The sequence below is a fragment of the Melanotaenia boesemani genome, chromosome 6, assembly GCF_017639745.1.
Source record: "Melanotaenia boesemani isolate fMelBoe1 chromosome 6, fMelBoe1.pri, whole genome shotgun sequence".
NCBI lineage: Eukaryota > Metazoa > Chordata > Actinopteri > Atheriniformes > Melanotaeniidae > Melanotaenia > Melanotaenia boesemani.
Window position 1 is genome coordinate 23,800,455 of NC_055687.1, and position 16,135 is coordinate 23,816,589.

General features: G+C 38.7%; 3 protein-coding genes across 5 annotated transcripts in view; 2 read left to right on the forward strand and 1 right to left on the reverse strand.

The window, feature by feature from the left end:
- The window catches only part of mrpl13 (mitochondrial ribosomal protein L13), a 16,828-nt gene extending 16,251 nt beyond the window's left edge, over positions 1 to 577 (reverse strand). Inside the window, exon 1 of the mRNA XM_041987849.1 lies at positions 273 to 577. Coding sequence (XP_041843783.1) covers positions 273 to 299 — 27 coding nt within the window. The 5' untranslated portion in view covers positions 300 to 577. The remainder of the gene's footprint in view (positions 1 to 272) is intronic.
- A 15-nt stretch (positions 578 to 592) lies between these two features.
- Positions 593 to 3,539, forward strand: dscc1 (DNA replication and sister chromatid cohesion 1). Its single transcript, XM_041987838.1, has 9 exons — positions 593 to 923; positions 1,286 to 1,454; positions 1,581 to 1,715; positions 1,904 to 1,994; positions 2,107 to 2,245; positions 2,447 to 2,499; positions 2,599 to 2,753; positions 3,027 to 3,175; positions 3,277 to 3,539. Exons 1-9 carry the CDS (start codon positions 754 to 756, stop codon positions 3,386 to 3,388), a joined length of 1,173 nt encoding a protein of 390 aa, XP_041843772.1. The 5' UTR covers positions 593 to 753; the 3' UTR covers positions 3,389 to 3,539.
- Positions 3,540 to 4,179: 640 nt separating this feature from the next.
- The window catches only part of LOC121641608, a 29,177-nt gene continuing 17,221 nt past the window's right edge, over positions 4,180 to 16,135 (forward strand). For all 3 annotated transcript variants that reach the window (XR_006010736.1, XM_041987848.1, XM_041987847.1), the window contains exon 1: positions 4,180 to 4,511. Coding sequence is in view for 2 of the 3 variants with exons in the window: in XM_041987848.1 (XP_041843782.1) it covers positions 4,218 to 4,511 (294 nt within the window). In the remaining variant the exon portion in view is untranslated. The remainder of the gene's footprint in view (positions 4,512 to 16,135) is intronic.

Sequence of the window (16,135 nt, forward strand, 5' to 3'; positions counted from 1 at the left end):
AACGTCTACTGACCCGACTGTATGGTCCAAAGTTAACTTGTAACGAAAAACGAGTTGAAATTATAACTCTTCTTTTGATTAAGAGCGTTACAATAATTAATGACCAACAACAAGCATTCTTAAACATTCCTCTGATGATTGAGGGCAGTGCTAATTCGTTAGCTAACATTAGATCAGTAGAGTCTTTCGTTAGCTAACTCGTTTGTATTACACATACAATACATTAAAACATTGGTTAAAAACAGAATATGGAGCTAAGAGTCCACACTCACCTGAGCAGATCTGGAGAAACTTGACATTTTTAAAAACGCTACGAGCACATCTTCAAAGCATTTGACCCCCAACGCGATGTGCAGTTTGTTTGGTAATTGTGTTCGGCTGAAACACGAATTGAGACTTCACCGTTCCGTATCTTGAGGCTAATCTGAATTCGGCTGCTATAAAAAGATATATTAATATTTAATTTTGCCCATCGTCATATTTATTGATTGTATATTTCAAATATAACATTGTGTAATCATTTTGGATTTATTTAAACCTCTTTAAGGCAGATAGAAGATTTTTTTAGTAACCCCGGTAGTATCTTGAAGTCAGAGCTCAACGTGTTTGCGTCACTTCCTTTCCGAGACGGAGAGCGCGGGGAAATTTGACAGAAAACATCGATAAAGTAACTTTACAATCGGCTTTGTTATACAATAAAAAGGGTTCTTGTTTGGATATTTGTTCGTTCACTGTTCAAAACACGGACCGAAGATGAGAACGTTAGAGGAGGTGCAGGCCACGCTGCAGATCGCCAAGCTGAAAGAGGAAGATTTACACACAACAATCCACTGTCTATCATTTGGGGAAAACGTCTCATCTGCAGACTACTGTCTGATGGAGTTAGACGACACACTATGCAAACACATAGAAGCTGGCCAAAGGTAAAGCGTTTAAACTGGGAATTAATGTTCAATCTAAAACATTTCTGTTTAGTATTATTCTTCTCTTTTAATAACATTTTATTGGTTTTGAAATGTAATGTTCACTGTAATAACTGATTATGGAGTATGAGATCTATAAAACGCTTGTTTTAACTTACGTCAGTTACATGAAATAATGATAACAAGAATTTGCCATATGTGGTGGTCATACCAGTGCTTACCTGGCAAACAAAAACTAAACGACAAACATGAAGATAATCAAAGCTGATCTGTCAAATACTGACACATGATGGTAGAGCAGCTGGTCGGATTTTCTTGTAAACGGTAAACTTTACCTTACAATTATTTTTCCTCTTCAACAGTCTCGTCATTCGAGGGGATAAAGATGAGCGTGCAGTACTTTGTAGCGGTGACAAGACCTATGATTTAAAAATAGCCGACACATCCAATCTGCTGCTGTTTATACCTGAATGCAGGACGCCAGACCAACTAACCAACAACCAGGACAGCTCTCACGTTGTGCATGCACAGGTATGAAGATCACACACACACACACACATACACACAGGTTGCCTTTTACAACCAGTGAACTTGTTATGCTACAACACACACAAACATTAACAATGAGTTAATGTTCATGTTGCATCTGTGCTGCAGATCTGGGGATTTTGTAACAGCTACTGGGAACTGAGGAAACAGCCGCCTAAACTGAAGAAGCTCAAGAAGATTTTAATGGAGAATCCTTATGAAGGACCTTTGTTAGCAGGGCAAGAGGAGAATACAGAGAACAAGGTGAATATATTTAATATTTTCATTGTGCTCATGTTGTGTATTTAGTTCCATGTTGTTTATTAGAAGAACTGTAAAATTATGGAAAAGATTTAGTCTGTTATGTGCTTTAAAATGACTTTTTAAAATATAAGTCTGCAGGCTGAAACATGTTATTGTAACTATTCGTAAGCAGTTTTTTGTGTTGGCAGTACACAATGGAGGACCTCTTAGAGAGAATTCAGGCCAGTGAAGAAGAAATAAAGACCCACCTGGAGACCATCCACGCCTGTCAGATAGATGGTAAAATCTGAAAATTTTGTGTACTTCCTGCATTATTTTGTGCATGCATTGAAGTTTATTTTACTGTTAGATAGCCACTTGGTGTTCATAGAGAGGATCTTTTTACTTCCAGGCTACTGGCGTGTGCTGGACTTTGACTATGAGATGAAGCTGCTTGGTCATGTAACTCAGCTGGTGGATTCTGAATCATGGTCCTCCAATAAGGTCCCCCTTCAAACCTGTCTGGAGGAGCTGGCCCCACTAGAGCCCCAGTAAGTTGATATCTGAAAGTCTTCTAACATATAGAGATAAAAAAAATGGGGGAAAAAAGTATTTTTAAGTGGAGGTTTTATTTTTGTTTCTTGGAGAAAAAAAACATCTTAAATAATATGAATAAATAAAAAAAGAGGTATCGGTTATTTTTTGAGCTGTTAGTATAAGTCTGGTTAGATTATTCTCCATGTCATTCACAGAGAGATGATCCAGCACTGTTTGAACTGCTACGGGAGACGCTTCACTGAAAATGGTGAAGAAAAACAATCTGTGACGATGCAAAAAGATTTCATTAATTAAATCTTCTACAGTCCCTGTTATAAAATGTATGTTCCCTCCTTCTTGTGCATAGATGAGGTGTTTTATGCATTGCATGAGGATAAAGTATGTCGAGGGGTGGCACTAATGCTGCTGCATAATGCTGTCAAATTCAACCTGAGGGAGTTTCACGAGGTCTGGCAGCAAAGTGTCCCAGAAGGCATGAGCACAAGGCTGGAGCAGCTAAAGGTGATTCTCTTTATTATATACTGCAGTCTGGGTGCAAGATCAGTAATGGTTTTGCACCCAGGTTAAAGAGGTTAAATATGATCTGTATATTTGACTAAAGAAATGCAGTTATTGCATAATTCTGAGAAAGGTCCAGAAAGAAATCCACAAATAACTTAACCTTTTAATCTTGCTGTCTTTCACAAGGCAGTTTGTATGTCAATATATTTAAAGACTTATTTACTAAAGTTTAATTTCCTTACCCTAATGCTCGTTGCCTCATAAATCTTCCAGGGAGTGGCCCTGGTAGACCGCACCTCCCGGCCAGAAACCATCAATCTGCTGCGAGTTGAGGATCTCCCAGAGGACACGGTTGAGCGCTTCAACCACCTGTTCACACTCAGGGAGAAGTGGACCGAAGAGGACATCACACCATACATACAGTTAGTGATCTCTGTTTGGGAAATACAGTGAATGAAGAAATATCAGCATTTGAGTTACCTGATTTATAATCTGGTTCTGGTTGTTTATAACATCCTTTCAGAGACCTGTGTGGAGAGAAACAGACCACCGGAGCCCTCCTGACCAAATATGCTCGATCATCACTGCAAAATGGGATTAAGGTTTTCAACTCCAGAAGACCCGTAGCTACATGAAAAAAATCAACTGTGGATTGACATGATGTGAATGTGGATTCACATCTGGAGATTTTTTTGACAGTTATGTTTATTTCCACTGACTTTTTAATTAATCTATCTAAATCAAAATTGACAAAAATATCATTAATGAAGAAATAACCCATTTAATGTTCTGTACAGGGTTAAAAAAAAAAAAAGAAGAAAACAACATTGATATGTCAGGTTTTACTTTGTCTGGTTAAAAATAAATAAGAAATAGTTCAATATTGCAGCATTTTTGGATTTCTGTCTCCTGTCAGTATCATCCTGAGTTTGCTCCAGCTGAAAAACAAATGTAGGAACTATTCTGGTTGTTGCCCACAAGGTGGCGACCTTTGCCAATAAATATCCTGAACATCAGCTTCATGCAATGACAGGATCAGTCTGCTGTCTTTTCTGCAGCATTCAGATTAAATTAAAATGTATTTGTTTAAGCTGGTTGTTTGAAACCATCAGATTCATATCAGGGATATATTGACTTGAAACAATTATTTGTTTTAAAGGGGATATATCATGAAAAAATCCTCTTTTTTAGCCCTTAAATACATGTGTTTGTGTACTATTAGTGTTTATCAATGCAGAAATTTTAAATACACAATCTCCTGATGCTGTGTATAAATCTTTATATTCTTGTTGGGTCAAATTTTTCAGTCTGTTTTGTTTTCTCAATTCACTATTACGTTTTCTTGTCTTTTACGTCACAGTATTTGTTGTAGGGCTGCTAAATAAGGTCATGGACTTCCGGGTATCCAATTTTGTGAATCCGCCATTTTTTTTCTCAAAGCGATTTTGTAGTCCACATTTAGTTATGCCGAAGTTACCAGTAGACAAGTCCAAATGTACGGTCGTTGGGTGTATCAACGCACACAATTCCTTACATCGCCCACCGGCATCGGAGCCTCTTCGAAGTGCCTGGCTGAATTTCATTTTTCACGGAAATGTACCGACATCAGTGGGGAAAGTCCTTTTTGTTTGCTCGAAGCACTTCAAGGATGAGTGCTTCAGCAACCTCCGCCAGTATCAAGATGGATTTGCAGAAAGACTTCGTCTGAATGAGGGATCAGTACCTTCTCTCCATGGAAACGACGAACACATCAAAGTGGTAAGCTCCAAATGAAACTAAAATTACGTCAAGCTTTATTTTAGACATATGTTTTGTGTGTTGATGTGATGTATCGGTGTCGTGTCGAAAAAAGCACCCCCTCTCAAGGAGCCTTACCAAAAGCTTGAACTAACCTGCTGATAATATATATATATATATTATTATAAATATATATATATATATATATATATATATATATAAAGAAATCATGCTTAAGGGCCGTTGTTTTGATAGTATTAGCATTGTGCGTTTTGCTTCTATTAGTGCTGTGTGCTAACTTTTAGCTTCCTACGTGAAGATATAACTGTACTGTGGTCTTTGAATAAAATTATTTGGCTTGTTTTTTGTTTTGTTTTGTTTTTTTGTTATTGTTGTTTTTTTTTTATTTTTTTTTTTATTATTTTTTTTTTTTTGCCGTTTTTTTTTTTTCTTTTTTGTGTAGAGTAACACATAATCCAAATGCATTCAGTGGCGTTCTTGACGCCCGCATTAGCTAACTTGTTAAGCCTTTTTTATATTGTGGTAGTGTGGAAAAAGTAGTGTTGGGGGTGAGGTGGACAACAGTTTATAGAGACGGCATGGGATGATGAAAAATACATGGAAGTGTAAGGGAAACTTATCGGTGAGGGATGAACAGAAAAGGACAGAGGAGGACTGTAATGTATCGGACTAAGAGCCAAGATGTGCTAGACTGAACGCGTTTTTGTTCCTTGCGGGTGCCTAACAAACAACATATGTGTTACAGCATCATCTACTGGTGACCTCCAGTACTGCACAGACACATGACATCTTCCTTTTTTCTTTTTTTTTTTTTTTTTTTTTTACATATTTAACAAAATATTAGTTAACGGAGTTAACGTTTACTGTACTCCTAATAACTCTGTCTCTACTCTACAATATTGTACTACCCACAACACAGTTTTCTCCAAACTTGCAACTAGTATGTCATTTCGGTATAACATCAGAAACATTTTTTTTTTTTTTTAAACGCCTTTCTGTATTACATGACTATATACATATATATGTATCCTTATTCTCGGAATCTTAGTGGAACCTTTATTGGCCTCCCACAAAATGTGGTTTTCACAGAATCATTTGTTGTGGTAATCCTGGGTGTGACACTTGGTGATGTGACAACTGGTGATGGCGACTTTGCTGCAGGCAACTGTTTCTCATGTATGAGTCTCTCCTGAACATCCTCACTTTGCTCAGTCTCTCTTCCTGCAGATCTGTCACTTTCTACCAGCTGCAGTGAATTAGTTGAGTTGTCATCAGCCTCTGTTGGTTGTTGTACAGTCCAGTTCTCCTTTGTTTTCAGAATATGTCTTCTGTTCCTTCTGTAGATTTGGTCTGTGTCCGTCTGGACAATGTAGGACCTTGGCTTATTATGTGTGTTCAGAATAACAGCAGATTGCCACGTGTTCTGCTGTCTGATTCTCACTCTCCTGTTCTTACTTCTGGCAGTTTCCGTGTTCCACGATTAAAGTAGCTGTTTTCTCCAGCATCTCTTCTCTCCTCTTTACTGGCACAATCAGTTTTGAATTTTTAAACACAAGTCCATCAGAGTATGATAACTCCTCTCTGAAAGTCCAGTACGGTTGTAGTTTCTCTGGAACCTGTCTCCGTGACTCAGGCCATCCATTCTGTATTGCTGCTATGACCAGTTTCAACCTCTCATCTTGCTCTGTGGCCTCTTTGAACTGACTGAGCTTCTCTTCTGAAACTGGTAGCTGTTGGGTTATGTAGCTCACATCCATCTCTTCCTCCTGTGTGGTATCTGGGAGATCCTTCAGGCTGGCTCTACTTAAAGCATCTGCAATGTGTATTTCTTTACCAGGCTTGTACATCACCTGTAGGCTGTATTTTTGAAGCCTCATTAACATCCTCTGCAGCCTGGCTGGGGCCTTGTGAAGGGACATTTTAAAAATAATCTCTAACGGTTTGTGATCCGATTCAACCTGCACAGATCTATAGGGCTGGGTATTGATCAAAATTTTCCGATTCCGATACCTTCATTTTGGTGCCGGTTCCTGACGGGTACCTATTTCGGTTCCTATTTTATAATATTACCTCTTAAAGAAAATTTCATCACAAATTTTATTGCACATATTGGTTTATTCGCGCTATTTCCAGTGCAAAAATAAAAACTCAAGAGGTAAGAACTCAAACATCTTCACACTATAAACACACACGTGCAGACACACACGTGCCAATGTAATTAACAATTTTTCTTCAAGAAAATTAACATGTCAGCCTTCTGAAGGTGCTTTGCTTGGTGTCAGATGAATCCGAGCCCTCCTGCAGAGAAGTCGGGAGTGGCAAAGTTGAAGTCGAGGGTGCACTTCAAGTTGACTCCGAGGCAGAACTTGTGGGAGAGAAAAGTGTGCAACTCTCCGCTCTCAAATTTATTCCATGGACCGTCAAATGTTTCAATAAATTAGATGTGTTGCTGTTCTTGCAGACGATGTTCTTGTCGCATATATTGCAACGCGCAGTAGATGTATCATTCTTGCGAAAATATAACCAGGCTTTCGAGTTCGGCATTTTTGTAGACTTTGTCGATGCATCAAACATGGAAAGATGCTTGAGAACGAGAGGGGCGTGATCAGTTTGTGTACTTCATGCACACAGATGTTTCAGCCAATCAGATGACAGCTACTTACACATGATAAACCTCTGGGCACCGAAACTTGGAACCGACAGACAAGGCATGTTTCAATACCAAGTAGAACTGTCACATTTCGGTCGGTGTCAAGAAAGAACCGACAGTCGGTGCCCAGCCCTACAGATCTACCATACAGGTATTGGTGAAATCTTTCACAGCCAAAGACAATAGCTAGCAGCTCTTTTTCAATTTGAGCATATCTTTTTTCACAGTCTGTCAGTGACCTGGAGCCATATGCTACAGGATGTCCTTCTTGTAGGATTACTGCTCCCAACCCACTTGTGCTTGCATCAACTGAGAGTACAACAGGCTTTCCTACATCATAATATTTTAGCACTGGTGTGTTACTCACAAGTTCTTTGAGTCTTGAGAAGCCCTTCTGTTGTTCGTGTTCCCAGTGCCAGCCAGTTTCTCCCTCCAGTAGCCTCCTGAGTGGTGCAGACTCTTCTGAGAGATTTGGGATAAATTTTGCAACATACTGCACCATTCCCAAGAACCTCTGCAGTTCTGTTTTGTCCTGTGGCTCTGGTATTCCTTGTATGACTCTTACTTTTCCCATGTCTGGTTTCAGTCCATCTTTGCTCAACACATGTCCGATGTAGCTTATCTCACTGAGTCCAATTTTGCATTTGTCTCTATTGAGTTTCATGTTTATGCTTCTCAGTCTGTCCAGCAGTTTTCTCAATCAGTTGTCATGTGACTCTTGGTCCTCACCCCACACCAGAATATCATCAACCACGTTGACAACTCCTTCTAGTCCTTCTAGGTATTACTCCAAGCATCTCTGAAAGACTTCTGGTGCTGATGATATGCCAAAATGAAGTCTCTTAAATCTGTACCTTCCAAGCGGTGAGTTGAAAGTACAGAGTTTGGAGCTCTCTTCATCTAACTGGATCTGCCCGTAGCCATGATTTGCATCCAAAACAGAGAAAACCTTTGCATTAGGCATTTCAGATACTACTTCCTCCACTGTCTTTAGAGGACAGTGTTCTCTTTTTATAGCCTTATTTAAATCTTGTGGATCAAGGCATATTCGGATTTTGTGTGGTTTCACTACAGTCACCATGCTGCTCACCCAATCTGTAGGCTCAGTTTGTCTTTCTATGACATCAAGACTTTCCATTCGTTTCAGTTCTTTCTCAACACTTCCTTTTAAAGCGACTGGAATTTTCCTTGGCGGATGTATCACTGATGAAACTTCAGGAACTACTTGAATATGGTGACTTCCAGGAACACAGCCTAGTCCTGTAAACAGATCTTCATATTCACACATGATGTCTGTCTGCATTCTTCTTGTCACCCCATAGATCCTTTTTACCATCCCCAGCTCAACACTAGACTCGCTTCCCAATATCGCTTTTACGTCTTGTTTTGACACCTGAAACGTTATTTCATACTCTCTGCCTTTGTACGAGCACTTAATGGTCTTCTGTCCCAGTGGCTTTTCTTTCCGTCCAAAAACACCCACTAGCTTGACATTTGACTTTTTCAGTTTGTCATCACTCAGTTTCAGCTTTTCTAATTCGCGCTTAGATATGATGTTGCAGTCAGCACCTGTATCTATAATCACTGTCATTTGCTGGTTGTTGATGTTCACAGTTTCCTTCCAGACCTCTCTGCCACTTTTTGCATCCACTCTATTCGCATGTTTGTCTTCTGTTCTAACATGTACAGTCCCTATGAACATGTCATTATCATCATTATTTGTGTCATATTCTACACCTTGTATTTTCCAGCGGTTATCTGTCTATCCGCGACTCATGCACATTTTGGCGTAGTGATTTTTACGGTGGCATTTGTTGCAGGTTTGACCATATGCTGGGCATTGTCTTGCTTCATGTTTATATCCGCATCTTCCATAATCTGCGTGTGATTTCTTCATCTTTTTTGTGGCTTATCTTTCCTTTGCTTGTGTTGCTTATGTATTTTTTGCACTTGCACATCATTTTCTTCATGTACCTTTTTAAGCTGGCTCTGGCTAACTTCTGCTGCACGGCAAATATCCACAACTCGTTGAAGCGTTAGCTCGGGCTCTCTTAGCAATCTGCCTCGGATTTGATCATTTGTAATACCACATACGACTCTGTCTCTGATCAGTGACTCGGTTACATCTCCAAATTTACAGTCTTTTGCTTTTTTCTTAAGATCTGTGACATAGGCATCAATGGATTCAGCATTGCCTTGTACTCTGGTATTAAACAAATGTCTCTGGTATGTCACGTTTTTTCGTGGTTCACAGTACCTTCTGAAAAGCTCTTTTAAACCTTCCAGTCCATTAACATCTTCATCAAACTCAAACGTATTAAATACTTTGAGGGCGTCGTCTCCTGCGACGTGAAGAAATGTGGCACATTGTACTTTTTCCGACTTCTCGGCAATTCCACTTGCAATGAGGTAAATCTCAAACTTTTGAATCCATGCCCTCCAATTTTCTGCGAGATTGCCTTCTAAATTTAATGTCCCCGGAGGTTTTTGGTGGTCCATCTTTCTCTTTCTGATCTTTTTTTAGAGAATTTCTGACACCATGTAATGTATCGGAGTAAGAGAAATGGTGTGGTAGACTGAACGACTTTATTGTTGCGGATGCCTAACAAACAACATATGTGTTACAGCATCATCTACTGGTGACCTCCAGTACTGCACAGATACATGACAGCTTGTTTTTTGCCGTTTTGTGTAGGGTAACACATAATCCAAATGCATTCAGTGGTGTTCTTGACGCCCGCATTAGCTAGCTTGTTAAGCCTTGTTTATCTTATTCATATTGTGGTAGTGTGGAAAAAGTAGTGTTGGGAGTGAGGGGGACAACAGTTTGTAGAGACGGCATGGGATGATGAAAAATACATGGAAGTGTAAGGGAAACTTATCAGTGAGGGATGAACAGAAAAGGAGAGAGGAGGATGTAACTAGGGTTTTCACTCAGAACTCTGATGGACCACGACGGATACAGACGGACACGTTTTCCATCTCTAGTAAACTTGCCAATTATAAGTTTCTTGCCGGTAGATAATTGTATCGCTACTTTCAAACTACAAATATGGCCGAATGGGGTGGAGTGGAACTCTCTGTTACCTGGAGGGAGGCGGGGGCCTCATTCACATTTAAAGAGACCGCACCGAAACGAGTCGCTCTAAAGACGCGCCTCAGAACAGGGGTTAACAAGGGGTGTGTGGAGCCAGAAAAACCAGGAACTCAGACCAAAGCATTGCGGTTCTACTTTATATAAACCATAAAATAATGATTTACATGTGAAAAGGAAGGATTTAAAAGCATGTTATGTCCACTAAAAATGTATTTCTTTTACTGACCAGCTGGTTGTTTGAAATCATCAGGTTCATATCAGGGACATGTTGACTTGAAACAATTATTTGTTTTAAATTAGGTTGTTAACTGATTACTGTAAAAGAAAACTGATCAATTTCCCTTTTTTAAAAAAAAATTTTAAGGAAGGGGAAAAACATAGCTTGCATTTTTCCTTTTTCTTTATATTGTAGGGTTTCTAACATTAAAAATAAGAGGTTAATCTTTTTTATTACTATTATTAACTTTAAAAGAAAAAAACAGCCTTTGACAGAAATATATTTTGTGAGGAAAACCGTAACTTGTTTATGGCTCAGTCTCAGAATTTGCATTGATATTCTTTCTTTAAAGACCACTGTTAAAAACAGACAGCTAAAGATACTGAATTCCAGCCATGCAGATATTAAGAAGAGTAACTCATATGTAGTCGGCTAAGTCATGCACTAAAACCTTTAAATTGACTTCCTGGTAGCTGCTTTAATGTGATCTAATTAGGAGATGCTGAAGCAGTCCAGTTGTAATTGTACAAAAATCTTTCAACAGGAAATCAGACGATAACCAGGAAGATGCATTAGACTTCTAATGAACACAAGAAGCACAAAGGTCAAGAAACTCAGAAAAGCAAGTGAACAAATCAAACATTGAGATTAAAAAATAAATAAAAATAAAAACAAAGGTCAGAACTGGCTAAAGATTCTCACATTAGAAGATCCACAGATCATCTAAACAAACCCGTTTTTGTTTAAATGTGATTCTTCTACATGAAGATGACGTAATGTTCAGGTCTGCATGAGGTTTTTCTGAAAGTAACATTGAGCACATTTATGACTCAGTCGTGTTCAGAGCAGCAGACTGTGTTTCTCCATTAAGAGAGATGTCAGGGTGAATCAGTCATTAACACACGGGGAAAAGCTCACCAGACACTGACAAAAAGGTATAAATTTCTGGCTCTCCAAAAAAAAAAATGTGAACACATTGACCATATGAGCACTGACTAAGCCTGACATCACCCACTGGGGCTGCTGACTTATCAGTTCATGGGGTAAGACTCCCAGCTGTGTGTTTGTTGTAGCTGTTGGTAATGTCTGCATAGCAATAGCTGTAATTAATTATAGTTTCTTCCTCTTCTTTTGGATCTGCCCGTCTCTTCCCCTCATCATGTCTTCACTTCTCCATTCTTTGTTACTTCTCTTCTGGAGAGGAAAAATTCACATTTGAGGTCATCATGTCAAAAAATTTTTTAGAAAATGTTTCAGCTAAATTATAAACAATCTGTTCTTTGATGGGCTAATATTTTTGGTATAAAATTTTACAAAAATCAAAAGCTGACAGAAATGACCTAAAACACAAACAGCAAGCTTTAAACAGTAAAAAGGTAAAAACTAAATAACTTTACAGCACAATTTTATCTTGTCTGAGCTCATAATTGTTGCTTGTTTTCTTTGGCTCACCAATGGCCAACACTATTTATACAAAACACTCACTAAAAAAACGTCCTCTGCAGCACAACATAAAATACAGGTCCTGAGAAAATCCATTTTTTAATCCACTCTTTATAACCTGATCATATAAACCTCAGCCCCACTGGATAGGGTTTTCTATAAACTTTGACATGCCCTTTGTTTTAATAATACACATTAGCATATTTCAAAACAAATAAAAATTGTATTTTGATCAATCAAAATATAATCCTATTATTCTTGTTGACATGCTACTTGGGCAGCATGTCTTGCAGGTCTGCTACAACATAGGAAACCACAGCCCACAGCGCTGAGCAGAGGTCCATGTCTCGAGGTTCCTGAACGGTCATGGTGTCCCCTTCACTGTGGTGGAACCAAAAGTAACGGCTGTCTGCCACATGGAGGCTGGCACCTGGATGAAACACGGAGTGAAAGAGTCACACTCAGCTGTTGATGATGAAATACAAACTGTCACGTAAAATGTTATGTGTTCAGGAGCTAACTGTCCACACAATCCTGGAGTCAAAGTTAGAAAGTCTCCCATCAGAAAAGAAATATCTGACTCAGAATCTGTTGGCCAAGTCTCGTTCTAGCATTTGGTAAATATTTAACTCTGCTCAGTACTGAAGGATGAAAATGTTTATAGTTTTCATAGGCTCGTCTCAGTTTACTGTAAGTACTTTTTTATATTAAATTATAAATCAGTTAGTTTTTTTAGACGTTTAAGTGTCAACTTGTTTTTGCTGCTGTACCAGAAAACTATTTATGTTAGCAGCAGTTTATTGGTAGAAAAAAAATCATATCATGTCCTTAAAAAGAAAAACTTAAATCTGAAGTACAACACGTCAACTTGTCTAAGTCTGAAAATATGTTATTCAGTAAGCTGCTCAGATTTGCAGTGGATCAGACGTCTCAGCAAGACATAAAAAGGATTATCCAGCTTCTCAATCTTTTATGTTATACTAAAGGAAATTGAAAAACACACTCATATTTTTTTTTGTTTGTTTGCAACAAGTCTACTATCACATTTGTATTCCTGGATTTTCTTGCATGGTCCATGACAGCTAGAGTATGGATGGCGTTGTGTGTTACTTCAGAGACATCTCCAAGAATTATGTTTTTGACTATAAGAGGAAGACTTCCCTAAAGACCCAGCGATCCCTGATCAGGGTATGCAGTTTGTTTTTCCTGGCCAGTGGCATAGTAACCAACATTATTGGATTTGTTAGCCATACTTCACAGATCAATGCTATGGGCTCAGTATGCCACTGGTTTTACTAAAACCGAAAGGCAAGGCTGCTTAAAGGGCAGAAGTGAAACTCAGTACATCAAACTGTTTCAAATGTCTGGGTTGTGTTGTGTAAGAATACATTTCTGTGCAAACATCATTGGTAAACTAAGTCAAAAGTCAGATAGGGGATTACAGTATCCATTTGTTGCTTCTACAACAGCACAGAAACACAGATGCTCTCACAAGCAACCATTCTTATGATTAAAACATATACAGCTAGATATGAGGTCATGCAAAAAGCTAGGAAGATCTATCTATCTGTCTGTCAGTAGTATTATTGTTATTATTATGGAGCCTGTTGACAGCAACATGTTCCTTCCATGTTGTCTTCCAGTAGGGGGCACTAAAGCCCACTTTACAACCTTCAAATAATCCAGTGAAGGTAGTAATTTAAAGACCCACTCAAAAGAAAATCATGGATTTCAGACTGGCTCCACACCATTTATCGCCCTTGTGTACCGGCGGAAAGCCAGGTGGGCGGAGTTTTCACTCAATTTATACCGGGCGATCAGCCAGGGCATCAGCCGGATAGCCTGCTTAAATTCTACGGCTTGTTCGGCGAGAATGCCCCTTTTAACAAATCAGTCTGTCTGCAGATAAACTTAGAAAGTGTCTCAACACCAACATAACAAACCACACACTAGTCTGCAGTCAACACTACACAAAAGACTGTTTCACCAACTGGCAGCAGGAACAAAAGGCTTCCAGCAAGTTAAATTTAAAGGTCCCATATTGTGCAAAACTCACTTTCTACAGGTCATGTGGGGGATCTTTTGTTTGCAGCAACATTTTGACTTCATGACTTTTGAATGTTTTTTTTTTATCTTTTTAATATTTTGTTACAGCACTGATATGTTCTACAATAAGAAATGCATAGTGATCAAGCTCAGGATTGGATAAAATAATAATTGCAGGTAGTTTTCTTAAACATAGTCTCTGAATGAGTTCCTCCCATTTATGGACGTTTACATATGGACCACAAATAGTTAAACATGTAAATATTGATCAATAATGACATTTTCTAAGAAAGACAGTGTCCCTTTTGCTAATATAATATGTTTTATTATTGGAATAGCAAGAGATCATTTAGTTATGAATAGTATTTGTCTTTATTATTAAAAGAGAGAGAATTCTAATAATAATTTTTACTGACAGCATGGAAAATACTGGTAGCTTAAAAAACTTTTACCAGCAGAGGTTGCCGCCTGGTCCACAATAGTGAGCACAGACACGTGCACACACCAAGTGGCAACTGGCGCCAGTAAAATGTGAAGCCTATGCAGAAGTGCAAAAAATTGCAGGTCACCCCTGAGCCGCTAGGGGCTGGCTCCAAAACACAGCGAATCCCCATAGATTCCCATGTTAAAAAGACCAACTTCACAGCAGAAATAAACATGTTTAAAACCTGGTACAAAAAACTTTTTTAGATTAATAGGTCAAGTTTGCCTTCATGACAACTGTGAGGGGGGGTGAATTAATTCATCCGTTTGGATGTTATTTAATATTGAAATTCTGTATAATTAGGGGCGTGTCCTTTTGATTGACATGTATCCTATATCTGCGGCAAGAAGGGAGAGTGTAGCACAGATGTGGTTTTTAGCCGACTAACAGAGCACCTTAGCTTTAGCCCAACTACCTCCATTAGCTGGTTAGCTCTGGGTTTGCTCAAATAGCTCTTAGCTACAAGCAGCTTGGAGTTTTATGGGTGTCAATCATCCACCCCCACCTTCACAGTCCCCCTCTGAGCTCCACCTCTTTGCCCATTTTTGGATTTTCCAGGAATGACGACATGTGTGACGCTGCCAAAATGGCGACAGCGGAACCGCCCACTGAGCTTCAATTCACCTCTTCAGAAACCGACAGGTGACGTCACGGAAGCTCCGTACATCTTTTATATGCAGTCTATGCAGCGCACAAAGATAGGTTTCAGTCAGAGGACAGAGTGCACACCTGTCAACTCGTCAACCAACTGAAAATCAGGCAAAAATATGAGTTTTCTTAATTCTTTCAGGCAGGTGAAGATGGAAGCATCTTGTTCCAGTGAGGAGCAGATGGAGCTTTTATTTTTCCTGCTCCGGTGTTACAGCGATAGCGTCATGTTTGTCACGGCAACACGCACAGCTGATCAACCTGAATCTGCCGTCATTGTAGGAATTTCTGCATCGTATTACGGGTTTAAATGGTTCCAATATTCTTTGTAACTTTTATTAACATCAACACGTTATCTGAGATCTTAACTTTAAGAATATTTAGAGGCTCTTGTGAATCGGATCAAATTGATTTGGGAAATTAGTGACGATAGTAAATGCAATATAGATGTTGCTAATCATTTGCTAAGTTCTAAGGTGAGGGCTAAAAACTTTATTTTTAAAGGATTTCAGTTAAGTCTTAAATGAATATGAACAGTAAAGTAAAAAAAAAACTTGCATTACGGGGATAAAAATTGCTCTAACCTGTACTGATGCTGTATCTCCACTGCACTGAGCACTGGTGCCATTTCCTAACCAATATGTGTAATTTCATCTTTTTTTTTATTTATTTATTTTTTTCTTTTTCAATAAAGCATTTTTTTCAACAGTGTTTTCTATTGTATTGCCCTGTGGTATAGTGTAAAACTATGTATATAGGTAGATGGTTATGTGTGTGTAATGTCATACGCACACACACACACACACACACACACACACATAAAATACACACACACACATATAAATATGAAGTAAATAAAGTTAATATAATTATAACTATAATTATTACTATCAACCCAAACCCAACAAGGGTGGAACTCTTCTGGCGAATCTAGCTGTGGCTCTTGTGCCTCATATATTTAAGATTTTTAAAAAGTAAGAAGAGAGTTACGGTTGAGATTACCTCTTTTTCCACAGCTGGATTCCTGCCAAAACCAAAT